Below are 27,971 nucleotides of genomic sequence, written 5' to 3' on the forward strand. Positions count from 1 at the left end.
CTAGGCCGTAATGCTCTATTTGGTATACAGCCATTCACGTGCAAGTAATGTTTCCGCTTTGTTCCCATGGCAACAGTCAGCTCCGCCACCAAACTTTAGCCAGTTTAGGGATGAAGTTGAAACACTGACTGTCAACAGGTAATAAAACCTTTTTATTACATAACTCACGAATACGGATAGAAAGAAATTTAAATTTCAAATTTAAATTTTAGTACACAACTTTCAAGCGAATTATAGCTCAGCAGGCTGGAAACGCGACATTTTTAGGTAAGCTAACTGACTTAGCGTTAGCTATCCACTTAGCTGTTAACTCTTTAGTCTTTTGCGTGCGTTTGTCATTGACAAGCTAATTATCTAGCTAGCTGCGTTGCTACAAAGCGAACCTGGCCGTGCAGTGTCACTGCTAAATACCATATTTTTGTTGTTTTTTATTTTTAAAAATAAATTATGTCTTAATATAAACAAAAAGATGGAAGGGTCATATGACTGTAATCACACTTTGGGTCATATTTACAAAGATTTTTCAAATATTTACAATGATAAACTCTCTTTTTTTCTCTCTTACTCTAAGGTCAAAGCGACCTGAAAATAATCTTAGTGGTGAAAACGGCACACGCACGCACGCACGCACACGCGCACTATATGGTCAAAAGTATGTAGACACGTGACCCTCACACCCCTATGTGGTTCTTCCCCAAACTGTTGTCATAAAGCTGGAAGCACGCGACTGTATAGGATGTCTTTGTACGCTGTAGCATTAAGGCATTAAAATTTCCCTTCACTGGAACTAAGGAGCCCAAACCTGCTCCAGCATGACTAGTAGATCCAGTAGATCCCTGTGCACAGTGAAATACATGAAGACACAGTTTGCCAAGATTGGTAAGGAAGAACTCCAGTCCTGCACAGAGCTCTGACCTCAAGCCCACTGAACACCTTTGGGGTGAATTTGAACGATGACTGTGCACCAGGTCTCCTCGCCCGGCATCATTGCCCAATCTCTTACACAAATCCCCACAGTCACCTTCCAAAATGTAGTGGAAAGCCTTTCCAGAAGAGTGGAGGCTGTTGTAGAAGCTAAGGGGGAACAACTCGATACTACTGCCTAGAGTTTTGGAATGGCATGTTTAATACTCAGGTGTCCACATACTTTTGGTCATTGTAATAGTGTATATACTGTACATTCTTCGGTAATAATGGTAGAGGTGGTGGAGGTTGTGTTAAGTCTGTAATAATGGTAGGATCATCCTGGAGGATTTTTTTTTTTTTTAAATATAATATAAGTCACTGTCTTATTAGTGGGATGATAGAGAAAATGACACATCACTGCAAGTCTTTCCTGTAACTGATGTAATCAGTTATACATGAGAAACCAAGATGAGACTGGCTGATAATTTTGTTGAGCACCTTTGTACCATCAGAAAGAAGGATTTTTCATTTCCTGTCACAAGACACTTCAACAGCAATGGGCATAACATTAATGACATCACTGTGTGCATCGCTAGCTGTTGTTATGGAAGCAATGAAGTAAGGAAACGTAAAGAGAAGGAGCTCATCTACACTCTTGGAACTTTAGAAACCCAATGAATGAATGTTATGTTTTAAATACAGCTATTACATCTTCAAGAATTTCAAATATCCACTAGTTTCGCTACAGCCTTACTCACCACAGACTCACTCACCACAGCCTCACTCACTACAGAAGCACTCTGCTTACACAGCTTTTGTCCAAAACTGTGTGTGTATATATATTGTGTGTGTGTGTGTGTGTGTATTCACACACACGCACACTGTGTATATACTGTTCTTTCTATTTAAAGTGAGCCAACTTTTTCTTTTATTTCAGTAGAGGTTTGAAATGCCTACCTCATCGGCAGCATGTAAGGCTTCCTTAGAGGATGGGTTGAGAAAGTACACCGTACTTCCTCCCATCCCAAGCCCTCCAGAACGGGAAAACTCCAGTCTTCCTGAGCACAGAGCGGCAGTGAGGAGAAAACTTCTTTGCTACAGCAGGAGTAAACAACAGCAACATGAACTGCATAAAATCATGTGAGTGTTTCAGTCTTCAGTATTAATGTAGCTACAGTAGCTAGGAACAGTGTGTGATTTTTTTTTAAAGCCCTCTGCTGAGCGAACGGCAAACTGCAATGACCCCACTATTAAGCCTTCCTCTTAACCTCAGCTGACCCATTCTGTAGGAACTGCGTATGCTTTATTAGTTGTCTTTTAAGGAAAACATTTTTGTTTGAACTGGTGGCAGAGATCAATTCCAGGCTGGAGAAAGTTAAACAGAAGCCTGAAATAGACAAAACAGCCACATCCAATGTATGGCAATAAAAGTTTTTTGAAGGTATATTTAAAATTATATTTATATTAATTATTCTCGGTCTAGTATCATTAAACACTGTACCTTTAAAGTGATGTGATAATTTGCAATGTTGCCGATTACTCCTGACCTAATTTCTAAACTGCATCCAAATATAAGGGCTACAGTGACTACTATATTTCAACTATATTGTTATTCTGATGGATTAAAACCATGCTGGTTAGCCCTTGATGTGACATGGTTAAGAATGGGCTGGAGTATTCTGATCAAAATTATCTCATTTGTTAGAACAGTACTGTAATATCAACTAATGACAGATTGTGCAGCCCTAGCTATTCTAATACTCTGTGGTCTTTTCAGGGTTGCGAGTGCGGCACAAGCCTATAAAAAAGCCAAGGACACAATGGATTCTCCATACTGTGAACCTGAGTTTCCCTCAGCAGTATTAAAATTTCTTTAAGTACATTCACATTATATATTATTGTACTTTCTTTATTTTTATTGCTCTCTAACACAAAACATTTTTAACAGATGATGAGTGAAGCAAGGAAACAGCAAGTATGTACCGTTTATTCTGTTTAAAGCAGTACACCTTAGCCGTCTATCACTTTTTCTCTCACCCTGGCAATGTCTGTTGATGCTACATATCTGCAGATGAACTACATGTTCCTAAAGCAGTGTGTGGAAAGTAGACCAATTGTACCCATTCAGCAGCAGTGGCTGGACAACATGTTGAGCCTTATACCACCTCAGCTCCGGCTGGAACCTGGCAGAACGGAGCTGCTGGAGGAATTGTGCAAGGAGGTCAGCACGAACTTCCTTAGCACCATGGTAAAGTTCACAGGTGAGCTATAAAAAAATTGTTACAGGAAATCTCAATCCATCATTAACAACGTTACATTTTTTTATTGAGTTATTATAGTTAGTAGCCTGTTTAACTTGAATGGGGTTCAATCCAAACCTCTGTAATTAAAAAATAAGCCTAAAGTGTTGTGTTTGTCATCAGTGTAGGAATAAAAAATCTCTAGGACTTTAATGAATAGCCAGAATCTTACTGTACACATTTGAATAATTAGCCTAATATTTAAACAATTGGATAAAATTAACCACTACTGAAGGAGTCCATGAAATTTATTTTTACAGTTAAAGTGGTTCCTGAATCCAGAAAGTTTCACATGAGAACCACTGGTTTAGTTGATCATTCTTATTGCAAGCAGGTTAACTCTAACCCTAACCCTAGTTCTGACAGTGGAGTGCCTTTAAGAATATTTTCAGCTTTTTAATCACTTATATTCCCATATGTTTTACATATGTCAGATTTTTACTTTATTATCCTGCAAAAAGTTCACTTCAGAGAAATACAAAATTGTGGTTGTTGTTGTTGTTGTATAGTATATATTTGTTAATAATACATTTTTCTTTAGTTGACAATATCCTCCAGAAGCCACAGATGGATACAGATGTTCCCTTACAAAAACCACCTGCACCCAAGTGAGTGTGTTGGAGTCTAATAATGCATCCTTAAGCCCAAACAAAGACATAAATATGGATTCTTTCAGATTTATAAATGTTTCTCCTTTTAGGATTCTTGATTTCAGCAGGCCATGGCATAAAAGCTTTATCAGGAGTCGAAAGAAGATCAAAGAAAATTTGCACATCCTACACCCAGTAATGAAAGTCATTTTGGATACCTGTTACATAACATTTTCTCAGCTGCTCCTGGTTGATATCTCAGACTGCAGGTACTGCTCTTTCTGATTGCAGCCCACGTTTCAAATATTAGTATATTTACTGTTTTATACTGGTCACGGTTGCACGGTTGAGGCGAGCACCCTGCACACAAATTCACACACTCATTCACACCTGATTAATCCTGAAGCTGTGAGGCAGCAATGCTTATCCTTCTAAAAGCACTGACATGTAGCAACTTTTAATAATATTTATAGTATATTAAAATCATAATATATACCTATGCATACTATCCAAAATATCATATAAATATCTAGGTTTCCAAATCCAGCTGTTCCATTCTGTGGTGAGCCATAAGTGTTTACAAACTTTATAAACCTTTAAATTTGGTTCTCTACGTCAGCATGTGATATTTTACTCCTGGTCCCATGGCTTGTCTTGATAATGAAATAGAAAGTAATCTGTATTGCCTCTTTGGTAACTAGAAATGTTTGTGTGTTGAGAGATGTGTAACAAGGGAACACTTTTATATGGGGCGTTTGACCAGTCAGCCGATCGGGTTTTTTTGTAATGTACGGACGTGTCATTTCAAAACTACTAATGTTAAGCAGTCTTTGCTTTCTGAACATTTTGTCAAGATATGTTGGAGAATTCTACTATTACTATTCTCCATTTCAGCTCCATTTGTTGACTTTTCAACTGTATTTGTGATATAAAGGTCTACAGGGCCCGTGGACTGTGAGAACCTAAAGAACAAAGTGTCTTTGGAGTGTGAGAAAATTGAGGAGAAGCTCATGAACACCTGGTTCCCAAAGGTTATTCACTTGCTTACCAGCAAGAACACAGTGCAACGAATCAGAGGAGAGAAGCTGGATGCCTTTTATAACTGTGCTTCAACACTTCTCTCCAATCAGGTGAGTCTAGGAAGCCATCAAAATGTTGTTGATTACTCAGTACTGATGAGAACTAGATGAGACGTAACAGTGCCAGGTATTCTTGATTTGTAGCTGAAGGCTCTGATTGAGAGAAATGTGGAGGCATATGTCAGTTTGTTTGAACCCCTCAACAAGGAGAAGCTTCCCCTCTTCAGGATGGACCTGACCTTTGATGATGAGAAGATGGACTTCTATCCCAGCTTTCAGGATCTAGAGGAGGCTGTGTTAGAGATTTTCAACTCAATCATCAATACCTTGCAGGTGTGAAAAGGTTATGGTTTGTCTTTACCCACCTTACATAGTTTCAGAAATGTATTTACAAGGGTGAGTTAAATGAAAACCTTAATTTTTTTTTATTTTGCATTGTTTATTGCATGGAATTGTTCATCATTTTTCTACATAGTACCCATTTTGTTCAGTGCAAGTGTTCAAGTGCTTAATGAGTGTCCGGATTCCTCTAGAAAAAAGTGTGATTCAAGTCTAGTTTATGTCACACTTTTAAAGTTTTTTATTTGATTGACCCTCATAATATTAATAGTAATAAATTACATATTAGTTGAGCAAATTTACCATTGGACAAATCTGAGATCTTTTCACAACATATTTTTCTATTCTGCTATCCAAAATCAGACTGAATCATGCAAGAATGGAGATATTTATCAGATCTTATCGTTCCACAGAAAGTCCAGACTGTTCAGTCCTGGCTAGATGAAGCCAATAGTTCAGTGGTTGATGCTAAACTGGCAGACCACATTGTCATATGGGCACAAACTACGCTGAGGAACGCTGTCCGTGAAAACCTAGAGGCGCCCGCGAAACACTTTCAGTATTATAGTGAGCTTCTCGCATTTTTTATCTTGATTCTGTTAATGCAGGTTTAAATACATACGTGACTGCTTTCTTAGAACTTCTGTGAATTACCAGGGTGGTTCATGATGACCTGCTTGTTGATTTACCCGAACATGTATTTTCTGTAGTTGACAACTATGATTGGCTAGTCAATGGGAGTGCAAAGAATCTGGTAGAGAAATTTATGGAGGAGGAGCACAGTTTTGAGCAGTATACTGAGGTAAATTTGTCCATTTAACATAGCTTCAATTACACAATTAATGTGTAATGTGTTGTAGTGTATCTGACTGTGCTGTTTCATGACAGCAAGTGGAGGTGTTCCGTGCTCTGTCCAAAGAGATCTCCAGCCTCCCCTCAGTGGCTCATTTTGACATGATCCGCTTGGACTGCGAGGAACTCAAACAAGGGCTGGCAAAGAAAGCACAGAATTTTGCTCAGATCCTTGTTGCAAGACTGATCAGCACAAATCGTGACCAGTGCCTTCAGTAAGATTACCGAGACTTTGTATTTCCTTCTCAATTTAATTGATCAGTTTTTATATTTAGTTTATTAGAAAGTCTTTGATATGGAATTTTTTTGTATTGATTTTTTAAAAAGAATCTGTAAAGAGTTTGAGACTATTCGGGACAAGGTTACAAAAGACCCAGAGACAACAGAAGACATGACAGAGATGATTGCGTATATTGATCATGCAAAAACCAAGGGAATAGAAGAGCTAAGCAGTAAGATAATGGTGAGCTCTTAACATTTTATTTTTATCTACAGTACACAGTAGACAACCAAAAAAATTATAACAGGAATAATCAATATTTCTTCTAGGAAACACATCGTAGATTAAATTACCTACTGGATGTACACATATTTGATGCAGAAGACTTGGAGCTTCATTCAACAGTACTGCTGTGGCCACAAAATATTAATCCAATTTTTGAGCTCAGTGTTGAGGTAATGTTTGCCCATCAATGATGATTCAGATTTGGGCATAGACGTCTAGATTTAATGTAAGATAAATGCAAGTATTGTAAGCTGTATGAGTGTATCCCACCCGCAGTTGTTTTGGGTCTGTGGTATAGGTGTTGGAAAAAGCCAAGCAGAGAGGAGAGCAGGAGCTGCTGGGCAGGAGGGAGAAGTTGATGCTGGAGCTGGTGAAACTTGGCCGAAGGACTGAGGAGTTTTCAGCATGCTCAGAACTGGATATGATGCAACAGGTAAAAAACAAGATAGCATCTCCTACAAAGGAGGTTTTCTAATTATTATCAGAGCTATTTTCTCCTTAAATTATGAATTTCCCATTCTTCTTGTGCAGTATGTGATAGATGTAAGAACAGTGCAGAAGAGGCTTCAGGAAGTCGAGGAGTCGATTGTCTTCATCAACAAAGAGGAGGCTCTGTACAACTGGGACCTAACTGTTTATCCAGAGGTTGATATGATCAAGGAGAACATTGAACCCTATCAGAAGCTGTTTGGGCTTGTACTAAAATGGCAGCGCACTGAGAAGAGGTTTGGTTGATCCTCAGTGTATTGTTTATATTCTTCATTCTTCTTATAAAGAAGATGCAGTGCTGTGTATAAGTTCATCTTTTGACTTTGAGATTGTTACGGACTGAATTACTTTGTCTAACTCAATGCATACCTGTGTGTGTCTTTTCTTGTATCTCTGATCATGTTTAGATGGATGGATGGTTCTTTCTTAGATTTGAATGGTGAAAGCATGGAGGTAGAGGTGGATGAGTTTTTCCGAGAAATCTATAAGAGTCTAAAGTTTTTCCAGCAGAAACAGAAGAAGGCTGAACAAGAGAGAGCGAGCGTGGCTGCAGAAAAGAGACGGCCTGGAGAAGAAGATGAAGACAAAGAGGAGAGTTCTACTGCTGCGGTCTGCTGCAGAGTCCTAGAGCAAATTAAAGAATTCAAGGTACACCAAAAATAACTAATTTCTGCATTCTATATTACAATTTTAATTGTCATGCTCTGTTAGGTTGCTCCTGCTTATTTATCATCTTAAAGAACTGTCCCTCCTCTTTAAGATTTATTTACTAGCATGGCATGGTACGACACTTTCAAAATTTTTGATCATTTTCTGTTTACAGGAGCACATCCCAACAGTGTCCATACTGTGTAATCCTGGAATTAGGGTTCGACACTGGGAACAGATGTCAGAGATTGTGAACTTCGACATGATGCCCAACTCAGGCACCACACTGCGTAAAGTCCTTAAACAGAACCTTACCTCTTACATGGAGCAGTTTGAGACCATCAGTGCAGCTGCAGGCAAAGTGAGACACTCGAATTAATTGGAAGTCCATAATCTAGCATTGCCATATAAATTGTTTCTTGATTATAACTTAGTACCTCTCACTTCCAGGTGTTTCATCACAGCATATTCTGCATTATTTTTTAAATAATTCCCTTTACAGCAATCATGTATCTCAACTAAGCTTTACAATAAATTATTAAATTATTTTAAACTATAATTTAAGATAGATTATTGATCAATTCATTCCTGGTATGTACAGGAATTCTCTCTGGAGAAGGCCATGCAAAATATGGTGGAGGGCTGGGATGCTGTGTCATTCCATCATCATGCATATAGGGAGTCTGGTGTCTCTATTCTTACTGCAGTGGATGAAATTCAGACCATGTTGGATGACCAGATAGTGAAAACCCAGACCATGAGGGGTTCCCCTTTTATCAAGCCTTTTGAGGCAGAGATCAAGGTAATTTGGCTCTGTCAGTACTGTCAGTGCACTTTTTTTTTAATGAAAATTATTTTTGCATTATGTGTTGGTGCAAGATGTGTAACTATTATGCAGTTAAAATTATGATGTTTATAAAAGTCTTCTGTATTGTCTATATCTGGATCCTGTGCACTATAAATAGAAATTATTGATCACTGTTGCTGCTTAGGCCTGGGAGGAACGTTTGATCCATATCCAGGACACCATAGACGAGTGGCTGAAGGTACAGGCCCAGTGGCTCTACTTGGAGCCCATCTTCAGCTCACAGGACATCATGCAGCAGATGCCTGAAGAGGGACGTCTATTCCAGATGGTGGACAAACACTGGAAGGAGGTTATGAGACACTGTGTGAAAGACTCAAAGGTAATGATAGCATACCGGTATCACCCTAAAACAACATCAACTCGTTTTATCTCCAGTAGGTTTTAGTCTTAGTCACTCAATTCTAAAGACATTTTGAACTTGAGCACATCTTGTCTGTTGCAGGTTTTACCAGCAACTTCGCTACCCCGGCTTACTTGAGAAGCTTCAGGACTCAAATAACCTTCTGGACCAAATTATGAAAGGACTGAATGCTTACCTTGAGAAGAAAAGACTGTTCTTTCCACGGTAGCAGCCTTGTTATGTGATGTTGACTGTAATTTTTAGCAAAACTGCATTATTTCCAGCCATATTATATTTTAGGCTAATGACAGAACATTCCGCTAAATTTAGCTTTATATTTCCTTCTTCTTCTATCCCACAGTTTTTTCTTCCTGTCAAATGATGAGATGCTGGAGATCCTCTCTGAAACCAAGGACCCTCTGCGTGTACAGCCTCACCTGAAGAAGTGCTTTGAGGGCATCGCCAAGTTAGATTTCATGCCCAACTTAGACATCCAGGCCATGTACAGTAGTGAGGGTGAGCGAGTGGGCCTGATTCAGCTGATTTCCACTTCAGAGGCACGGGGAGCAGTGGAGAAGTGGCTTGTGCAGGTGGAGGATATGATGCTGCGTAGTATCAGGGACGTAATTAACCGTGCCAGACTGGTGAGATTTTTGAAATGTACTACAAATGTATTCTGTTATCACTCTCATATTTATTCTGTTATCACTCTCATATGCAAGACAAAGTCTCTCTATTGTTTTCTGATCTTTTAAGCAAACTGCAAACTTGTCTTAGAGGCTATGTTGGCTCTGTGACAGATACACATTTATGCAGTCTCCTCTCAAAGTATTTGAATAGCAAGGCCAATTCTTTTGTTTTTGCTGTACATTGAAGACATTTTGGTTTGAGATAAAAAGATGAATATGCGATGATCAATCAGAATATCAGCTTTCATTTCCTGATATTTATATCGAGATGTGTTAAACAACTTATAACATGGCACCTTTGGTGGCATACTGCCCAATTTTTAGGTGAGCAAAGGTATTGGCACAGATAGTCTTAAAGTAAATAACTTAATATTTTGTAGCATATCCCTTACTTGCAATAACTGCAACAAGCCAGCAACCCACTGACATCACCAAACTGTTGCATTCTTCTTTTGTGATGTTTTCCCAGGCTTGTACTGCAGCTTCTTTCAGTTGTTGTATGGTTTGGGGGGTTTCTCAATACAGTCTCCTCTTCAGATGAAATGCATGCTCAGTTGGGTTCAAAAAGGTCAAAAAGGTCTGGTGATTGACTTGGCCATTCTAAAACCTTCCATTTTTCCCCTTGATGAAGTCCTTTGTTGTGTTGGCAGTGTGTTTTGAGTCATTGTCTTGCTGCATCATTGTCTTGCTGCTGTTCCTTCCAATTAGATTGGATGCATTTCTCTGTAAATTGGCAGACAGAATGTTTCTGTAGACTTCTGAATTCATTCTGCTGCTACCATCATGAGTTACACCATCAATAAAGATTAGTGAGCCCATTCCAGAAGCACTCATGCAAGTCCAAGCCATGACACTACCTCCACCATGCTCGCACCTCCACATGATGAGCTTGTATGTTTTGGGTCATGAGCAGATCCTTTCTTTTTCCACACTTTGGCCTTTCCATCACTTTGGTAGAGGTTAATCTTGATTCCCGAACTTTTGTGGCTCATCTGTCTATTTCCTTGCAAATTCCAATCTGACCTTCCGATTCTTACTGCTGAGTGGTTTGCATCTTGTGGTATGGCCTTTATATTTCTGCTCTTGAAGTCTTCTTTGAATGGTGGATTGTGACAACGTCACCCCTGCCGTATGGAGGTTGTTGACAAAAACAACCTGACTGTTGTTTTTGTTTTTTTTATTCACAGCTGTCACAATGTTTCTGTCATTAACTGACGTTTTCCTTGGCTGATCTTTTGACGTCTAGTTGTTAGTACACCAGTGGTTTCTTTTTCAGGACATTCCAAATTGTTGTATTGGTTATGTCCAATCCTTGTTCCCTCTTTTCTCAGCTTAAAAATGGCTTGCTTTTCTCCTATAGACAGCTATCGCGTCTTCATGTTGGTTTATCCTTTTCAACAAAAAAAATGCAGTCTTCACAGGTGAAACCCGGGGCTCAAACCAAGAGTAGACATTCAGCGCTATCAATTATTTAAACAATCAATCTAACAGGGCACACGTGGGCAACAAGGAACACCTGTTCCAGTATTTTTGATCACTTTAAAAATGGGTGGGTTCAAACAAAAGGTGTCATGTTATAAGTTGTTTAACACATCTAGTTGTAAATATCAGGAAATGAAAGCGGAAATTCTGATCTGTCATCTCATATTCATCTCTTGATCTGAGATCCAAATGTCTTCATTGTATAACAAAAACGGCCTTTGTACCAGCTTCATTTCTTACCTGTTTGTATTGCATCACAGGCTTACCCAGAGTCCAAGAGGAGTCAGTGGGTTTGTGACTGGCCTGGCCAGGTGGTGCTCTGTACCTCTCAAATATACTGGACTCTAGAAGTGCATGAAGCTATCAGGAGTGGAATTAATGTAAGGAAATACTCATAGTATCACACACAGTATTTACCACAGCATTAGTAATTTTTTTTTTATAAACAGTTGTTAAAGTAGTGTTTTTATTTTTGATGGCAGGGTCTGAAGGACTACTATGATCAGCTGCAGAACCAACTGAATGACATTGTGGAGCTAGTAAGGGGCAAACTGCCCAAACAGACTCGTACTACTCTAGGAGCACTGGTCACTATAGATGTGCATGCCCGTGATGTTGTAATGGAAATGATCCAGAAAGGTTGTTTAGATTAATTCATAAATGAAGTTGATTGTCATAGTTACTTTATTGTACATTGTGTTGTTAAAAATAATCTATCTATGGTTTCAGTGTATGAAGTTAAAAATTGGCTGTACACTGACATTACTTCGTAATTGGTTTTTATTTAATTGTCACTTATCATTACTGTTCTATTCCTTGTAATATTCTTATGATTCTTAAGTATTTTATTTGTTTCTCTCAGGTGTTTCTTGTGAGACAGACTTCCAGTGGTTAGCACAGCTGCGTTACTACTGGACAAATGAAAATGTCCGTGTCTGCATCATAAATTGTGATGTCAAGTATGCTTATGAGTATTTGGGAAATTCACCTCGTTTGGTCATCACACCTTTAACAGACCGATGCTACCGAACTTTGGTAAACCAAAACACCAACACACCCACTCTTTACAATTATCTAATCATTTTGTTAAAAGGAAAAATTAAATATTTTAAAAACAACTGACAAAACTTGTGAAATCAACATTTGATTCATGTGAGTTTCATGGCTCCAATACAGATTGGAGCATTTTATCTGAATTTAGGTGGAGCTCCTGAAGGCCCTGCAGGAACAGGAAAGACAGAGACCACTAAAGACTTGGCCAAAGCCCTTGCTGTGCAGTGTGTAGTGTTTAACTGCTCTGATGGACTTGACTACCTAGCCATGGGGAAGGTAAGTAGAGCTGCTCTCAGACTGAATGGTAGGATCTAGAGAAGGGAGCATTACTTTTACAGTGACTATTTTAATTTTATCTGTTACCTGTAACCCGTTGCAGTTCTTTAAGGGACTGGCGTCCTCAGGGGCATGGGCATGCTTTGATGAGTTTAACCGCATTGAACTGGAGGTGCTTTCTGTGGTGGCACAGCAGATCTTGTGCATTCAGAGAGCCATTGAGTTGAAGCTGGAGGTTTTTGATTTTGAGGGTACAGAGCTTCGCCTCAATCCCAACTGCTTTGTTGCCATCACCATGAACCCTGGATATGCAGGAAGATCAGAGCTTCCTGATAACCTTAAAGTAAGAACTTGGACGACTTAGTTTTTGTGTGACTGCTTAATTGATTTTTATGACTTACTATTATTTTCTTTGCACTAGTCTGGATAAATGTTATTATATTTTTCCTGTGTGTTTTCTAGGTTTTGTTTAGAACAGTGGCAATGATGGTACCCAACTATGCTTTGATCGCAGAGATCTCCCTGTATTCTTATGGCTTCTTGAATGCCAAACCACTTTCAGTGAAGATAGTAATGACCTACAGGTTGTGCTCCGAGCAGTTGTCCTCCCAGTTCCACTATGATTATGGAATGAGAGCTGTCAAAGCAGTACTGGTGGCAGCAGGGAACCTCAAACTCAAATTTCCAAATGAGAATGAAGATATTCTTGTAAGGGGAAAGAAGAATAGTGTGTCTTAATATATTTAAATCATTAAACTGTGCTATTTGGGTCAAGACTCATGTGCTATTTTTACTGGTTAGCTTCTCCGGTCCATAAAGGATGTGAATGAGCCCAAGTTTCTCTCCCATGATATCCCTCTCTTTAATGGAATTACCAGTGACCTCTTCCCTGGAGTCTCTCTGCCCACAGCCGACTATCAGGTGAGTATTTGGGGTCTTACAATGTTTGTTCAGAATATGATGTTTACATGTCTTACGTTTTTGTAATTATTCCTTCTGTTTCATTAGCTCCTTCTCGCTTGTGCTCATGAATGCTGTATAAAACACAATGTCCAGCCTGTGAACATTTTCCTGGATAAAATTATCCAAACTTATGAGATGATGATTGTACGCCATGGGTAGGTGTACATTCTTTCACAAAGCAGCAAATTTGCTCAAACAAGATTCACCCAAATTAAACTTCCAGCTTGCCATCCATGACCAGGAGTAAAAAACTAAAACAACATTCTGCTTTTTAGGTTCATGCTTGTTGGTGAACCTTTTGCTGGCAAAACCAAAGTGCTCCATGTTTTAGCTGACACCCTCACACTTATGAATGAGAGGGGCTACAATGAAGAGGAGAAAGTGCAATATCTCACTGTCAACCCTAAATCCATTACAATGGGACAGCTTTTTGGTCAGTTCGACCCAGTGTCTCATGAGGTGGGTATCAATCTGTCAGAATGGTTAAATTCTTGAATGTGTCTTGTATAAGTATTCTTTATTTTTCAGTGGACTGATGGGATTGTGGCAAATACTTTTCGGGAGTTTGCCTCAGCTGAGACCCCAGACAGGAAGTGGGTGGTGTTTGATGGACCTATTGACACACTTTGGATTGAGAGCATGAACACTGTGCTGGATGACAATAAAAAGGCAAGCTTTTGTTCTAGAATTAATTTCATATTAGATATAGATATCGTATTGCAATTTCTTTAATGGTGTATATATTTTTGTGTTTAAAATATTGATCATGGTAACTAGAAAACCTCTATATATTATCCAATCTGTTGCATAACAAGCTGTATCATCAGGTGACAAATTGATATTTCTCTTGCAGCTGTGCCTCATGAGTGGAGAAATTATCCAGATGTCCAATCAGATGAGTCTGATTTTCGAGGCGATGGACCTATCACAGGCCTCAGTAAGATAATTGGACTACTGATCTCTTGACCACTAGTGGAACTGTATTATCTTACATACTACATGAAAATTAATCTTAGTTGTAAAGGTTCATTAACGGGATTTGCTAAGGATTTGCTGACCAGGTTGGGGTATACTGATACAATGGTTAGAGCAGTATTGACCTTCTGTTCCAGCCAGCCACAGTGAGCCGTTGTGGGATGATCTACATGGAGCCGTCTCAGCTGGGATGGCCTCCTCTGGTGTCATCCTGGTTGAAAACTCTACCCCAGCCTCTTCAGACCCAGGAGAATTCCACACTGCTGCTGGAGCTGTTTAATTGGCTGATCCCACCAGCACACAGGATGTTAAGAAAAAACTGTAAGGTATGTGTATCTTTACTGACGTTCACTGACCTGAATTAAGTTATGGATTACTTAACATTGTATTGGAGTTAAGGGAAGAATTTCACTACATAATCACATTTTTTAGAAACTAATTGCAAATTATTGCTCAGTAAACCAGCCCTGATTATCTGTTTCTGTTACAGGAGGTTGTCTCCACCAGTAACAGTAATACAGTTGTGTCACTTACACGACTCTTTGAAATGCTTCTTACGGAACCTGTAAATGAAGAACCTGGAAACAAGAATATTCGTACATGGATCATGGCAAGTATTTATTTGTAACTTGTGAAAATTAGAAAATCATTTGTATAATGTGACCTAAGCAAAACAAGATTCCAAACTATCACCTGCTGCAATTAGTGAAAAAAAATTTTTTTTTAAACCTTTGATTACTATTTTATATAATTTAATTACTATTTTATCTGACATTATAGAGGATTGTCTTTATATCACTTCATATATATTTATTTGTTTAATGTACCTTGTGCCCTGTAAACCATTTACAGGCTGCCTTTGCATTTTCTTTGGTGTGGTCTGTTGGTGGAAGCTGTGATGGTGACAGCCGTGAAAGATTTGATAAGTTTCTGAGGGAAATCATAATGGGAAAATCAGACAATCACCCAATCCCTGACACTGTGTCAAAATGGGAATGCCCTTTCGATGAAAAGGGTCTCGTTTATGACTATTCTTATGAGGTGTGTATTGTGATTGTGTCTTAAATATCACTCTGAGACAGCTCTTTGAGAAAAGGCGCGTGACCCTGACTGATGACCTTTTTGTTCCAATTTCTAGTTCAAAGGGAAAGGCCATTGGATTCATTGGAATGAATCAATAAAGAATGTCACATTAGGGGACAAGAACACCAAAGTGCAGAACATCATTGTCCCTACAATTGACACCGTGCGCTACACCTACCTAATGGACCTCTGTATTAATTATGGAATGTAAGTGGGTGGTTCTATTTATAAAAAAGAGAACTTACTGAACATAGAACTTATTGCAATATTTTGATAGTCTAGATTGTATGCTGTATGCTGTAACACTTTCAAATATATTGCATTTTGTATGCAATTTTCACATATTTTTAAAGTTAATAATTTGTGTTTATGATTAAAATGAATAAAATACTTAAAACTTTACATTTCTGTGATTACATGCTGTAGGCCACTTCTTTTTGTTGGTCCCACTGGCACTGGAAAGTCTGTTTATGTGAAGGAGAAACTGATGAACAACCTAGACAAGGACCGCTACCTTCCATTCTTTATTAACTTTTCAGCTCGCACTAGTGCTAACCAGACTCAGGTAACTGCAAGCATAAACTTCTTTAAACAAGACAGTCTTATCAGATCTCCAGCCATGTTGGTTGCCATGTCAACATAAGTGGAGCACTATTTTCTTGTCTCCTTTCTAGAACATAATTATGTCCAGGCTGGACAAGAGAAGAAAGGGAGTATTTGGACCTCCAATGGGAAAGAAATGCATTATTTTTGTGGATGATATGAATATGCCAGCAATGGAAGTGTTTGGTGCACAGCCTCCTATTGAGCTGCTTCGTCAGTATTTTGACCATGGGAACTGGTATGTTTTAGTTAGGAAATTATCTATTTATGTCTGTTGATTCTTTTCTGAAAGAAAGGTTTAGTATGTTAAAAGTGTGTTGATCTTTCAGGTATGACCTAAAGGACACCTCCAAAATCACTTTGGTTGACCTACAATTGATCGCAGCTATGGGTCCTCCTGGTGGTGGGAGGAATGCAGTGACCTCTCGTTTCCTGCGCCACTTTAACATTTGTAGTATCAATGCATTCAGTGATGACACCATGTCACGAATATTCTCTAATGTGGTTGCCTTCTATTTCCGTAACAATGGTTTCCCACCTGATTGCTTCACCATAGGCAACCAGATAGTTTCTGCTACCTTGGAGGTAAATCATACAACTGTACAGTCAGTTGAAATACTGTACATTTGCAATCTTAGTCCAAAGTGAGAATGCTCCATTTAATTCATATAACATAATAGTACTCTGTGTTTTGTTTCTGTGATATGAACAGGTTTATAAAAAGGCAATGCAAAACCTGCTTCCCACCCCTGCTAAATCACATTACACGTTCAACCTGAGAGATTTCTCACGTGTAGTACAGGGCTGCCTGCTGCTAAAGAAGGAATCTCTGGAGAGCAAGCACACCTTGATTCGCCTGTTTGTTCATGAGGTGTTCAGAGTCTTCTACGATCGCCTGGTGGATGAGCAGGACCAAGCCTGGCTCTACAAACTAATGAACGTCATTGTTAAAGAACATTTTAAGGAAAACTTTGACACAGTCTTTGAGCACCTCAAATCTGACAAAAAATCTGTAAGTACCAAGTAGGTGATTTGGGAGCAGGTTATTATAATTGAAAACTATTAACTGGGAGCATATTGTAAATGTTCTACCTGCACCCTAGCTGTGTGAGGAGAACATGAAGAGCTTGTTATTTGGAGACTACATGAATCCTGATGTGGATCCCAGTGAGAGACTATACGCAGAGGTTCCCAGCATGGAGAACTTCAGTCAGGTGGTGGAGTCCTGTCTGGCAGAGTACAACCAGACACACAAGAACCGTATGAACCTGGTCATCTTTCGGTAACTACTATTTAAAATATTACTCTTAGCAATATAAAGAATATTTATGAAAATCAGTACAAAAAAAACATATGCTTGGGGATTCTCATGATGGCAGAGATGCAGGTCATATTTTCCTTTTTCTTAAAGAAACTAAGCCAAGCACTCACAGTGATCATGGAATTTGTTTAATATTATTCCTTAATTATTAAAAAAAAAAGTATAAATACTGTACTGTTTTTAGACAAATCTCTGTCTATGTCATCTGTATCTTATTGGCAGTTACTAAAGACAGAGGGTTTGTCTACATATTTCCTGTACTGAATAGAACTGAATAGAACTGAAAACTGTACTCACGGCTTTCTTATAGTGGATGCCTAAGGGCAGTTGTTGAATTCTGTCAAACTCTTAAAATACACAAATGTATGACACATTAAAATCTACAACCATCTGTCTTAGAATGAGACAGACAGGAGAGCGTCTTCCCTGTTTCATGAGGTATTCTTATGTAGTTTATTAAAATTTTGAATACTGGAGCAAAACATTAATAATAGAAGCCCTTAGGCTTCCATTATCAGTGAGTTTCAAATAAACAGGTTTTTCATTCTTCTTCCTCGCAGGGAGGTAGTCATACATAAACTACAACTACAGTAGATAGAGATTAGATTGAAAAGGCTTAAAGCGCTGTATTGTGTGTGGCAGCTATGTCCTAGAGCACTTGTCCAGGATAAGCCGTGTGCTGAAGCAGCCTGGAGGAAATGCTCTGCTGGTGGGAGTTGGCGGAAGTGGCCGTCAGTCCATCACTAAGCTGGCCACCTTCATGGCTGGCATGACTCTGTTTCAGCCTGAGATTTCCAAGAACTATGGCATGAACGAGTGGAGAGATGATCTTAAGGTAATATGTGATTTCTGTCAAGTAAGTCGTATCCATGTAAAGCAATGAAAATAATTGGTGCTCCATTAAATAAGCTCTGTTTGTCCCATTCTCAGCTTTTGCTGAAGAACGCAGGTGTGAAGGGCCAGAAGACAGTGTTCCTGCTTACGGATGCTCAGATAAAAGAGGAGGCCTTTTTAGAAGATGTGGACAGTGTGTTAAACACCGGCGAGGTTCCAAACATATTTGCTGTGGATGAGAAGCAAGAGATTATGGAGGTGTTTTATAAGAATATTAAGTAGTGACATTCTAAGCCTGCCATGGAAGATTTCTATTTTTGAATTAGTGGGATATTAAGGATTTTGAATCTCATTGTAATGGACTCCTGCTCCCTTTTGTGTGTATCTCAGGCAGTGCGGCCCATAGCCCAGGCTGGTAATAAGAATTTAGAGTTCAGCCCTCTGGCTCTGTTTGCCTACTTTGTAAACCGCTGCAGAGAGAACTTGCACATAGTGGTGGCATTCAGCCCTATTGGAGATACCTTTAGAAACCGCCTGAGGCAGTTCCCATCTCTTATCAACTGCTGCACAATTAACTGGTTCCAGGTAAGAAAATCTGGAAAAATTTAGCAGTAGAGGTAGTAAATGAAATGCAGTGAATGCAGCATGGTACTGATGAGCAGTCTATATACTGTATTTTGGCAGCTACTTGTTCTCCTTTTGATATGCAAGTTTGTATCTTATAGCCATGGCCAGAAGAGGCATTGGAACGAGTTGCCACCAAGTTTTTAGAGACTCTAGAGATGAATGACCACGAACGGCTAGAAGTTATGTTAATCTGCAAGACTTTCCATACTTCTGCTACTGATCTGTCCAAAAGGTATGCAAAACCTAATATACCATTTAACCAGGTCTTCAGTCTTTACATGAATCTAGTACTACACACATTTAATCGATTTGTGATATTTCAAGGTTCCTATCTGAGCTTGGTCGCCATAATTATGTGACTCCCACTTCCTACTTGGAGCTGATAGCTGCATTTAGGCTGCTCCTTACTCAGAAACGGGACACTGTAATGAAGGCAAAGAAGAGGTATACTAATGGGCTGGACAAACTGGCTTTTGCTGAGTCCCAGGTATTTATTGTGTTTTCTGACTTATCTTTTTAAGATTTAATCAATCTTTTCTAATTTAGAACACATTTTAGTTACTTGGGGGGGCATGGTGGCTTAGTGGTTGGCACATTTGCCTCACATCTCCAGGGTTGGGGGTTCGATTTCCGCCTCTGCCCTGCATGCATGGAGTTTGCATGTTCGCCTCCAGGTCCAAAGACATGCGTAGTAGGCTGATTGGCATCTCTAAATTGTCCGTAGTGAGTGAATGGGTGTGTGAATGTGTGTGAGATTGTGCCCTGTGATGGATTGGCACCCTGTCCAGGGTGTCCTCCGCCTTGCGCCCCAAGTCCCCTGGGATAGGTTCCAGGCCCCCTCCTTGACCCCGTGTAGGATAAGCGGTACAGAAAATGGATGGATGGATTTTAGTTACTTTAGTAATTATATTGTTTTGCCATAAACATAATTTGTATTTGCATTTTGTTAGGTGGGTGAAATGAAGAAGGAGCTTGTAGATCTTCAGCCCAAACTGGAACAGGCCAAGATTGACAACACCAATATAATGAAGGTGAAAATAGCAGATAAGCTAAGATATCTTCTCTGTGTGCTAATTAAATATGCTTATTTTTGAATAGTAATAAAATCCTCCACATGTTAAAATGTTGCTGTGTTACAGGTGATAGAGGTAGAGTCAGTGCAAGTGGAGGCTAAGAGTAAAGTTGTGCGTGTGGATGAAGAGGCAGCTACTCAAAAAGCAAACGAGGCACAGGCTCTGAAGAATGAGTGTGAGAGTGACCTTGCTGAGGCCATCCCTGCTCTGGAGGCTGCTCTCTCTGCTCTTGACACTCTGAAGGTATTAGAGTCAGTGTCCTCCCGAGACCCCCAACACACTATCTGTAATAAATCACAATTCAGAATTCAGAAAATCATGAAGATAGTTCTTATGTGCTGGTAAACTTTTTTTTGCTTTTAGCCCTCTGACATTACAATTGTAAAGTCTATGAAAAACCCTCCAGCTGGAGTGAAGCTTGTGATGGCAGCAGTGTGTGTAATGAAGGATATCAAGCCTGAGAAAATCAATGACCCTGCAGGAACAGGAAAGAAGGTGAATAAATGGATTCAGCAGTGTAAACTGATAACCTATTCTTTTTACTTTGTTAACCACATATTGGTATCCTTACCTACAGATAGAAGACTACTGGGGTCCCAGCAAGAAATTGCTTGGTGATATGAATTTCCTCAGGGACCTGAAAGAATATGACAAGGACAACATTCCTGTAAGTATATTTTACAGATTAAGATAAAGACTGGTATGACCATGACTGTCATTCATTGGGGATATATATTGCTAATATCACTTTGTGACAGGCACAAGTTATGCACAAAATCCGTAGTGAGTATATGACCAACCCTGACTTCGACCCCACCAAAGTGGTCAAGGCTTCCTCTGCAGCTGAGGGTCTGTGCAAATGGATCACTGCCATGGAGGTTTATGACAGAGTGGCAAAGGTGGGTAATAGTGAATCACCTCTTTTTTTTTTTTTTTTTTTTTTACATTTCGCTCTCTCTTTTTCCTAACTGGTGCCTTTTAGATTCATCTGTCTCCATCATTTGTTTTTAGTATGTGCTTTTAATCTGATAAACCACTCTTACCTGTTGATTTATTCATTCATTCATTCATTTAATTTTCTTCCCAGGTAAGCTAATTAATTGTCTATTGGAATAAGATGCTTAATCCTGGTGTAATCTGTTGGTAATGTTCTTCTTATAGGTAGTGGCTCCGAAGAAGGCTAATCTGGCTGTGGCACAGGAGTCGCTGGCTGCTACTATGGCCCTGCTGAATCAAAAGAGAGCAGAGCTGAAAGAAGTGGAGGACCGCTTGGCTTCCCTGCAGAAGACATTTGAGGAGAAGACTGAGGAGAAGGCTCAGCTAGAATTCCAGGTGGACCTTTGTGCCCGCAAGCTGGAGAGAGCTGAAAAGCTCATTGGGGGCTTAGGAGGAGAAAAGACTAGGTCAGGATAATATTCATGAAATAGAAATTTTTCTTTGAAGACATTTCATTTGGAACATGACATTGCATTTGAAATTCCCATCTGGATATTATCTGAGGTGCTTACTGTAATTCTTTAGGTGGTCTAAAGCTGCAGATGACCTTCAGAACACGTATGATAATTTGACAGGGGACGTGCTGATATCTGCTGGTGTAATTGCTTACCTTGGAGCCTTCACTGCTGGCTTCCGCCAGGACTGCATTAAGGACTGGACTAAGCTCTGTAAGGTAATGCACCCACTGACAATATGCAGATCAGCACTATGTATCAACTAGCAGCATCAGGTGAATAACACTGAAAAGTCACCTAAATATCTGTCCAATATTGTTTCCTTTAGTTTTCACATTTTGCATTACTAAATACTGTATGTTCCTAACATAATTAGGAACAAAAGCAAGTAATTTGCATTATTATCCAGTCAGATAATACTGGCTCTAAAAGTTGTTTGATTGTCCAGTTCAAATCAGTGTGTGTAGCCACCCTATGAAAATAGCTGCAGTGATGTATATGGTTATGTTCAGTCCAAGAAGATCCCATCCTCAGATGACTTCTCTCTGAGTAAAACCCTTGGTGACCCTATCAAGATCAGGGCCTGGAATATCTCTGGACTACCCACTGACAGCTTCTCCATCGACAATGGAGTCATAGTGAGCAACTCCAGAAGATGGTACTTCTACACAACCATAATATCAAACATAGAGCAAACATTTAATTGTTCATATTTAATGAATTCCTTCTTATTTAAGGATCTGTCCATGATGCTTTGGGGTCAGTTCATATTGAAATATCTTTGCAGGCCTTTGATGATTGACCCACAGGGTCAGGCCAACAAATGGGTTAAAAACTCAGAGAGAGAGAACAATCTCAATGTGATAAAACTCACTGATGCAGACTATATGAGGACCCTGGAGAACTGCATCCAGTTTGGAACTCCACTGCTGTTAGAGAATGTGGGAGAAGAACTGGACCCCTCTATAGAGCCCTTACTACTCAAACAGATATTTAAACAAGGTACAGGGTGGAAATGTCAACAATTTACTGATTACAATTTATGTTATTCTGATGATTTCTTAAATAAATTTCAAACCAAGATTTGTAGTTAATATGAGACTAGGCTTACTCAGTTTCAAGAAAATTGTTCGTTGTAGTATATACATTGTGTTTTCATTAGATATTCCTGAAGTTTGTTAATGTTCAGTATAGGGTTAAAGGCCAATGACTGAAACACGGTTATGTTTTCTATTGTCTAAATTTAGGAGGTATGGATTGCATTAGGCTGGGGGAGAGTGTGATTGAATACTCCAGTGAGTTCCGCTTTTACATCACTACTAAGCTTAGAAACCCTCATTATCTCCCTGAGCTGGCAACCAAAGTGTCCCTGCTCAACTTCATGATCACTCCGGAGGGTCTGGAGGACCAGTTGCTGGGCATTGTGGTGGCTAAAGAGAGGTGATGAAACACACAACTAGATCACAGGATGTATGATTGAGTAAAACACACAGCTACTCACTCAGTTGTGCCTGCGCGCACACACACACACACATATCTTTGCTTTTCTGTATTGCATACGTACATTATATAAGGCAATATATATTAAAGGCAATTATTAAAGTGTGTATGTATATATATATATATATATATATATATATATATATATATATATATATACACTTTAATAATAAAAAAAATAATAACTGAGAAGCATAGTCATTCAGTGGTGAAAAGATTATTTTAAGAGGTCGAGCCTTTTATCACAACCTTTCTTCTCAACATTCTTGAATTTTATTGTGTCTACTTAACATTTGTTTCATAGGCCAGAGTTGGAAGAGGAGAGGAATGCTCTCATTCTTCAATCTGCTGCCAATAAGAAGCAGCTGAAGGAGATTGAGGACAAAATCCTGGAGACTTTACAGTCCTCAGAGGGGAATATACTGGAGGACGAGAGTGCTATTCAGATCCTAGACTCTGCAAAGATAATGTCTAATGAGATCTCCAAGAAACAGCAGGTCTAGTGCTGAGAAACAGTGGTTTTAAAGACAATGTAGTGTTGTGACAGTGACTGATTTCATCTTTGTGACCTTTCAGATCGCAGAGAAGACTGAAATTAAAATAGCAGAGTCTAGGGAAGGCTACAGAGCCATTGCCAAGCACTCATCCATCCTGTTTTTCAGCATTGCAGACCTGGCCAACATTGACCCCATGTATCAATACTCACTTAGTTGGTTTGTCAACTTATATATAAACTCCATACAGGACAGGTAACCGGATATATGCTGATAGACTCATTTATTTGAACAGTGTCTCAGAGTTTATAAGTGCTTTTTCTCTGTCCATGTGGCACATGTTAATTAGCATGCACTGTATATTTTAGTAACAAGTCAAAGATTCTAGAGAAGAGACTGAGATACCTGAATGGCCACTTTACCTACAACCTGTACTGCAACGTGTGTCGCTCTCTCTTTGAGAAGGACAAACTGCTCTTCTCCTTCCTCCTCTGCTGCAATCTGCTCTTGTATGTCAGCACAGCAACTTTGAGTAAACGTTTTTTTTTTGTGAATTAATGTAATTAAAGTAATTGATGTTATTAGAATAATGAGACAACAGTGCTTAGCTTTTAAACTGTGTTTTTGACTGTCTCTCTCTTTTAATCAGGGCTAAGAAGGAGATTATGTACTCGGACTTCATGTTCCTGCTCACAGGTGGAGTGGGTCTACAGAATGATGTGCCCAATCCTGATCCCAGCTGGCTCCAAGAGAAGAGCTGGGATGAGATCTGTCGAGCCAGTGAACTGCCTGGCCTGCAGGGCCTCAGGTCTGTATCTCTTTGTATTTGTCGGTCTAACTTGCTTTAAAATATATCTAATAAGTCACAGAAGGTTTGTTGTTAGTCTCATCAGGTTTTACATGTGTCTGCCTTGAATATAGGGAGAGTGTCATCAAGGCACCTGAGAGTTTCCTGCCTATTTATGATAGTAAAGAGCCTTTTAACATACCGTTACCAAGCCCATGGTGTGACAAACTTAATGATTTTCAGAAAATGATCATCTACCGCTGCCTCAGGCCAGATAAAGTGAGATTTTCACAGACATTATAATATACACTAACATCTTAATATATATCCTAATAACATTCTTAATAACACTCTTTATAACACTATTTTGCCTCTCTTATATTAACAGATTGAACCAGCCATTACCAATTATGTGACTGACAAACTGGGCAAAAAGTTTGTTGAACCACCGCCGTTTGATCTAAGTAGGAGTTACGTTGATTCTAATTCTACGATTCCGCTGGTGTTTGTGCTCTCTCCTGGAGCAGACCCTATGGCCAGTAAGTATTAGCCGTTACCGTAAGCATTATTGTCCTGGTCATAACTCAGATACATTCTTATGCACTCCTTACTGACTGTTGAAACTTCTTTTTCCCACAGGTTTACTGAAGTTTGCAAATGACAAGAACATGGGTGGTACAAAGTTCAAGTCAATTTCTCTTGGACAGGGTCAGGGTCCTATAGCTGTAAAGATGATTCAGTCTGCCATGAAAGAAGGCACGTGGGTGTGCCTACAGAACTGCCACCTGGCTGTATCTTGGATGTCCACTCTTGAGAAGATCTGTGAAGACTTCAGCCCCGACACATGCCACCCAGACTTCCGCCTCTGGCTCACCAGCTACCCCTCCCCCATGGTGTTTATACATTTCAGTCATGTGCTAAAAGATTGTACATGTTCGGAAGATACCTTGTGTCCTGGTTGTTTGTCTAATATCTGTTATTAAGCATTCTCTCAACAAATTACAACCTGGCCTGTTTGCTGTGACAGTTCCCAGTGACCATCCTGCAGAATGGAGTAAAGATGACGAATGAGCCTCCCACAGGCCTTAGGCTGAATCTGCTACAGTCCTACCTATCAGACCCTATTTCAGACCCTGAGTTCTTTTCAGCATGTCCAGGCAAAGAACCTGTGAGTGTAGACACTCAGTGTTCATCAAGATTGTCATGTTAAATACAAAGATATGACACCAATCTCCCCTTTTGTGTTTATAGGTTTGGGAAAAGCTTCTGTATGGAGTTTGCTTCTTCCATGCCCTTGTCCAGGAAAGGAAGAAATTTGGACCACTGGGTTGGAACATTCCATATGGATTTAATGAATCAGATCTGCGTATCAGCATCAGGCAGTTGCAGGTAAAGACTCTTGCATAAATAATATACATAAACTGTTTATACTAAAAAAAAAAGGTCATAGCTGAGAGTGCAAATAGGGTTGTAAAACACTTAGTCCCAAGAGTAGCTGCAAATAATAGAGGCAGCAAACATGATCGTTTGTGCTTGATCCAGTATTCCTTTTCTGCAGCTCTTCGTGAATGAGTATGAGGAGGTTCCCTTTGAGGCCATCACATACCTGACTGGAGAGTGTAACTATGGTGGGCGTGTGACAGATGACTGGGACCGCCGCCTCCTCCTGACTATCTTGGCTGACTTCTACAATAAGGACATCATCAAGAACCCCCGCTACAACTTCTCTCCTAGTGGGAAATACTATGCACCTCCAAAGTCCATTTATGAAGACTATGTGGATTTTATCAGGGTGAATATAAATAAGTGATTTAAAGCACAATGATATATGCACAGTTCACAGTTCAGTTTATTTTTCTAAACCACAAGAGATGTGTAAAGTAAAAGGATATGTAAAGTTAAAAGATTTTGTATACTTTCAGAGTCTGCCCTCTACCCAGCATCCAGAGGTGTTTGGTATGCACGAGAATGTGGACATCTCTAAAGACCTGCAGCAGACCAAACTCCTGTTTGACTCCCTGATCCTGACTCAGGGAGGTGGCTCAAAAGGAGGAGGAAGTTCTGAAGGTGACAACAACCTGCTTGATATTGCCAGTGACATCCTATATAAGGTAATCTCTCATACTATGATTTTCTATTATGTAATACAAGACCTATTATGTAATACAATGCATTTTATTTAAAGATTTTGCTGTCATATATCTAGCTACCAGAAAACTTCAACATCGAGGCTGCCCTCGCCAAATTCCCTGTGCAGTATGAAGAGAGCATGAACACAGTGCTTGTTCAGGAGATGGAACGATATAATAAGTAAGTCCTCAAAACTGGGATTCAAATGTGCAATTATCCAATGTCTTATCTTATGCATGCATGTTTTTTATTTTTCCTCTTTTGTATGTCATGTTAATTATATTGTACATCCTTTCTTCCTCAGTTTGTGCAAAACAATTTGTGTGAGCCTGCAGAATCTGCTGAAGGCCATTAAGGGGCTCGTCGTAATGGATGCAGAGCTGGAGGCTATAGCAAGCAGCCTGCTTGTGGGAAAAGTGCCAGAGAAGTGGGCGAAGCGCTCCTACCCCAGTCTGAAGCCCCTGGGCAGCTATATCACCGACTTACTTGCTAGGCTTAAATTTCTGCAGGTTAGAACAGATTTATTTTCGGAAAATAGTACTGTTCACATCAGTAAAGTCTTCTGAATAAACACCTTAAGTTATGCAACTATTATATATTCAACTTAAGAATATGCAACTATTATAGTCAAGTGATACAGATGATCTGTCAAAATGTAGTTTTATTATATAATGACTGTTTTACTGTCTCTTGTAATTGAATGGCTTTCTGTGCATTCTTTTAGGACTGGTATGACACAACCAAGCCCCATGTTTTCTGGCTGTCTGGCTTCTTCTTTACTCAAGCTTTCCTGACAGGAGCCATGCAGAACTATGCCAGGAAATACTCCATCCCCATTGACCTGCTTGTATTCGACTATGAGGTATCTGCTGCAAGATACTTCATACACTTTTATACTCTGCTAGCAGAGAGTTTTGGATGGCATATGTACAAAGCATTCTAGTGGTTTTTGATATTCCACTGATTATTTTATGCAGGTTATGCCATTTGACACCTCAGACACTTCCCCTGAAGATGGAGTCTACACTCATGGCCTTTTCCTGGATGGAGCCCGATGGGATAAAAAAAGGTTTGTTTATTTGGGAACAAATTATACATTTATCATGTATTCTACATTTTAATGAAATCTTGAGATGAAATATTTTAATGAAATTTTGAGAGTTTTCTTCTTCACATGCAGCGGTGTCTTAGCTGAACAGTACCCCAAAATCCTGTTTGACTCAGTCCCAATTATATGGATAAAGCCAAGTGAGTGAACACCAGAATATTATAACAAGAAAATAGCTTAAATGTGATAATCCAACATTTTGCTTTGCCAAAAATGAATTTATTTAATGTCTTCTGATTCTCATATTCTAGCGGATAAGCGGGTTATGACGCAACCCCAGAACATCTATGTGTGTCCTCTCTATAAGACCAGTGAGCGTAAGGGAACTTTGTCCACCACAGGTCACTCCACTAACTTTGTCATCTCCATGATGCTGCCCACAAGCAAGCGCCCACAGCACTGGATTAAGAGAGGGGTGGCTATGCTCTGCCAGCTTGACAATTAATGACATACCTTTTGACCTTTCAATGTGCGGTTTAGTGAATTTTATATAGGGGTTATCTTCTTGTAATAACACTCTATTAAATGATTTCCTGAATGCAATAATCAAGTCTTTCTTCTGGACTGAATTTTCTGTGCTTAAAATATATTTAAATCCACTGTGAT

At 39.4% G+C, this 27,971-nt stretch overlaps 1 protein-coding gene across 1 annotated transcript; it reads left to right on the plus strand.

The window, feature by feature from the left end:
* Positions 1-69: 69 nt before the first annotated feature.
* On the plus strand, positions 70-27,942 carry dnah12 (dynein, axonemal, heavy chain 12). The gene is given in 75 exon segments (XM_034312183.2): positions 70-138; positions 1,844-2,046; positions 2,684-2,765; positions 2,855-2,881; positions 2,978-3,167; positions 3,748-3,814; positions 3,907-4,065; positions 4,731-4,926; positions 5,020-5,208; positions 5,628-5,781; positions 5,925-6,016; positions 6,103-6,281; positions 6,394-6,529; positions 6,616-6,741; positions 6,870-7,004; positions 7,103-7,296; positions 7,468-7,708; positions 7,884-8,069; positions 8,310-8,510; positions 8,701-8,895; positions 9,019-9,039; positions 9,041-9,141; positions 9,278-9,560; positions 11,348-11,467; positions 11,570-11,726; positions 11,950-12,122; positions 12,264-12,416; positions 12,520-12,759; positions 12,879-13,124; positions 13,218-13,337; positions 13,425-13,534; positions 13,655-13,838; positions 13,908-14,048; positions 14,233-14,316; positions 14,492-14,680; positions 14,845-14,964; positions 15,207-15,395; positions 15,493-15,644; positions 15,864-16,002; positions 16,112-16,278; positions 16,370-16,625; positions 16,753-17,052; positions 17,144-17,322; positions 18,004-18,196; positions 18,292-18,453; positions 18,586-18,780; positions 18,921-19,054; positions 19,147-19,309; positions 19,773-19,853; positions 19,962-20,138; positions 20,259-20,390; positions 20,473-20,562; positions 20,654-20,794; positions 21,057-21,298; positions 21,417-21,564; positions 21,859-22,004; positions 22,134-22,348; positions 22,594-22,786; positions 23,151-23,343; positions 23,423-23,595; positions 23,709-23,849; positions 23,990-24,148; positions 24,262-24,406; positions 24,516-24,666; positions 24,767-25,020; positions 25,155-25,295; positions 25,379-25,516; positions 25,686-25,919; positions 26,050-26,238; positions 26,334-26,437; positions 26,562-26,766; positions 26,982-27,119; positions 27,235-27,326; positions 27,438-27,505; positions 27,617-27,942. Coding segments are annotated over 74 exon segments (11,895 nt in total). The 5' UTR covers positions 70-138; positions 1,844-1,855; the 3' UTR covers positions 27,811-27,942.
* Positions 27,943-27,971: the final 29 nt, after the last annotated feature.

The sequence above is a fragment of the Pangasianodon hypophthalmus genome, chromosome 16, assembly GCF_027358585.1.
Source record: "Pangasianodon hypophthalmus isolate fPanHyp1 chromosome 16, fPanHyp1.pri, whole genome shotgun sequence".
Taxonomy (NCBI): domain Eukaryota; kingdom Metazoa; phylum Chordata; class Actinopteri; order Siluriformes; family Pangasiidae; genus Pangasianodon; species Pangasianodon hypophthalmus.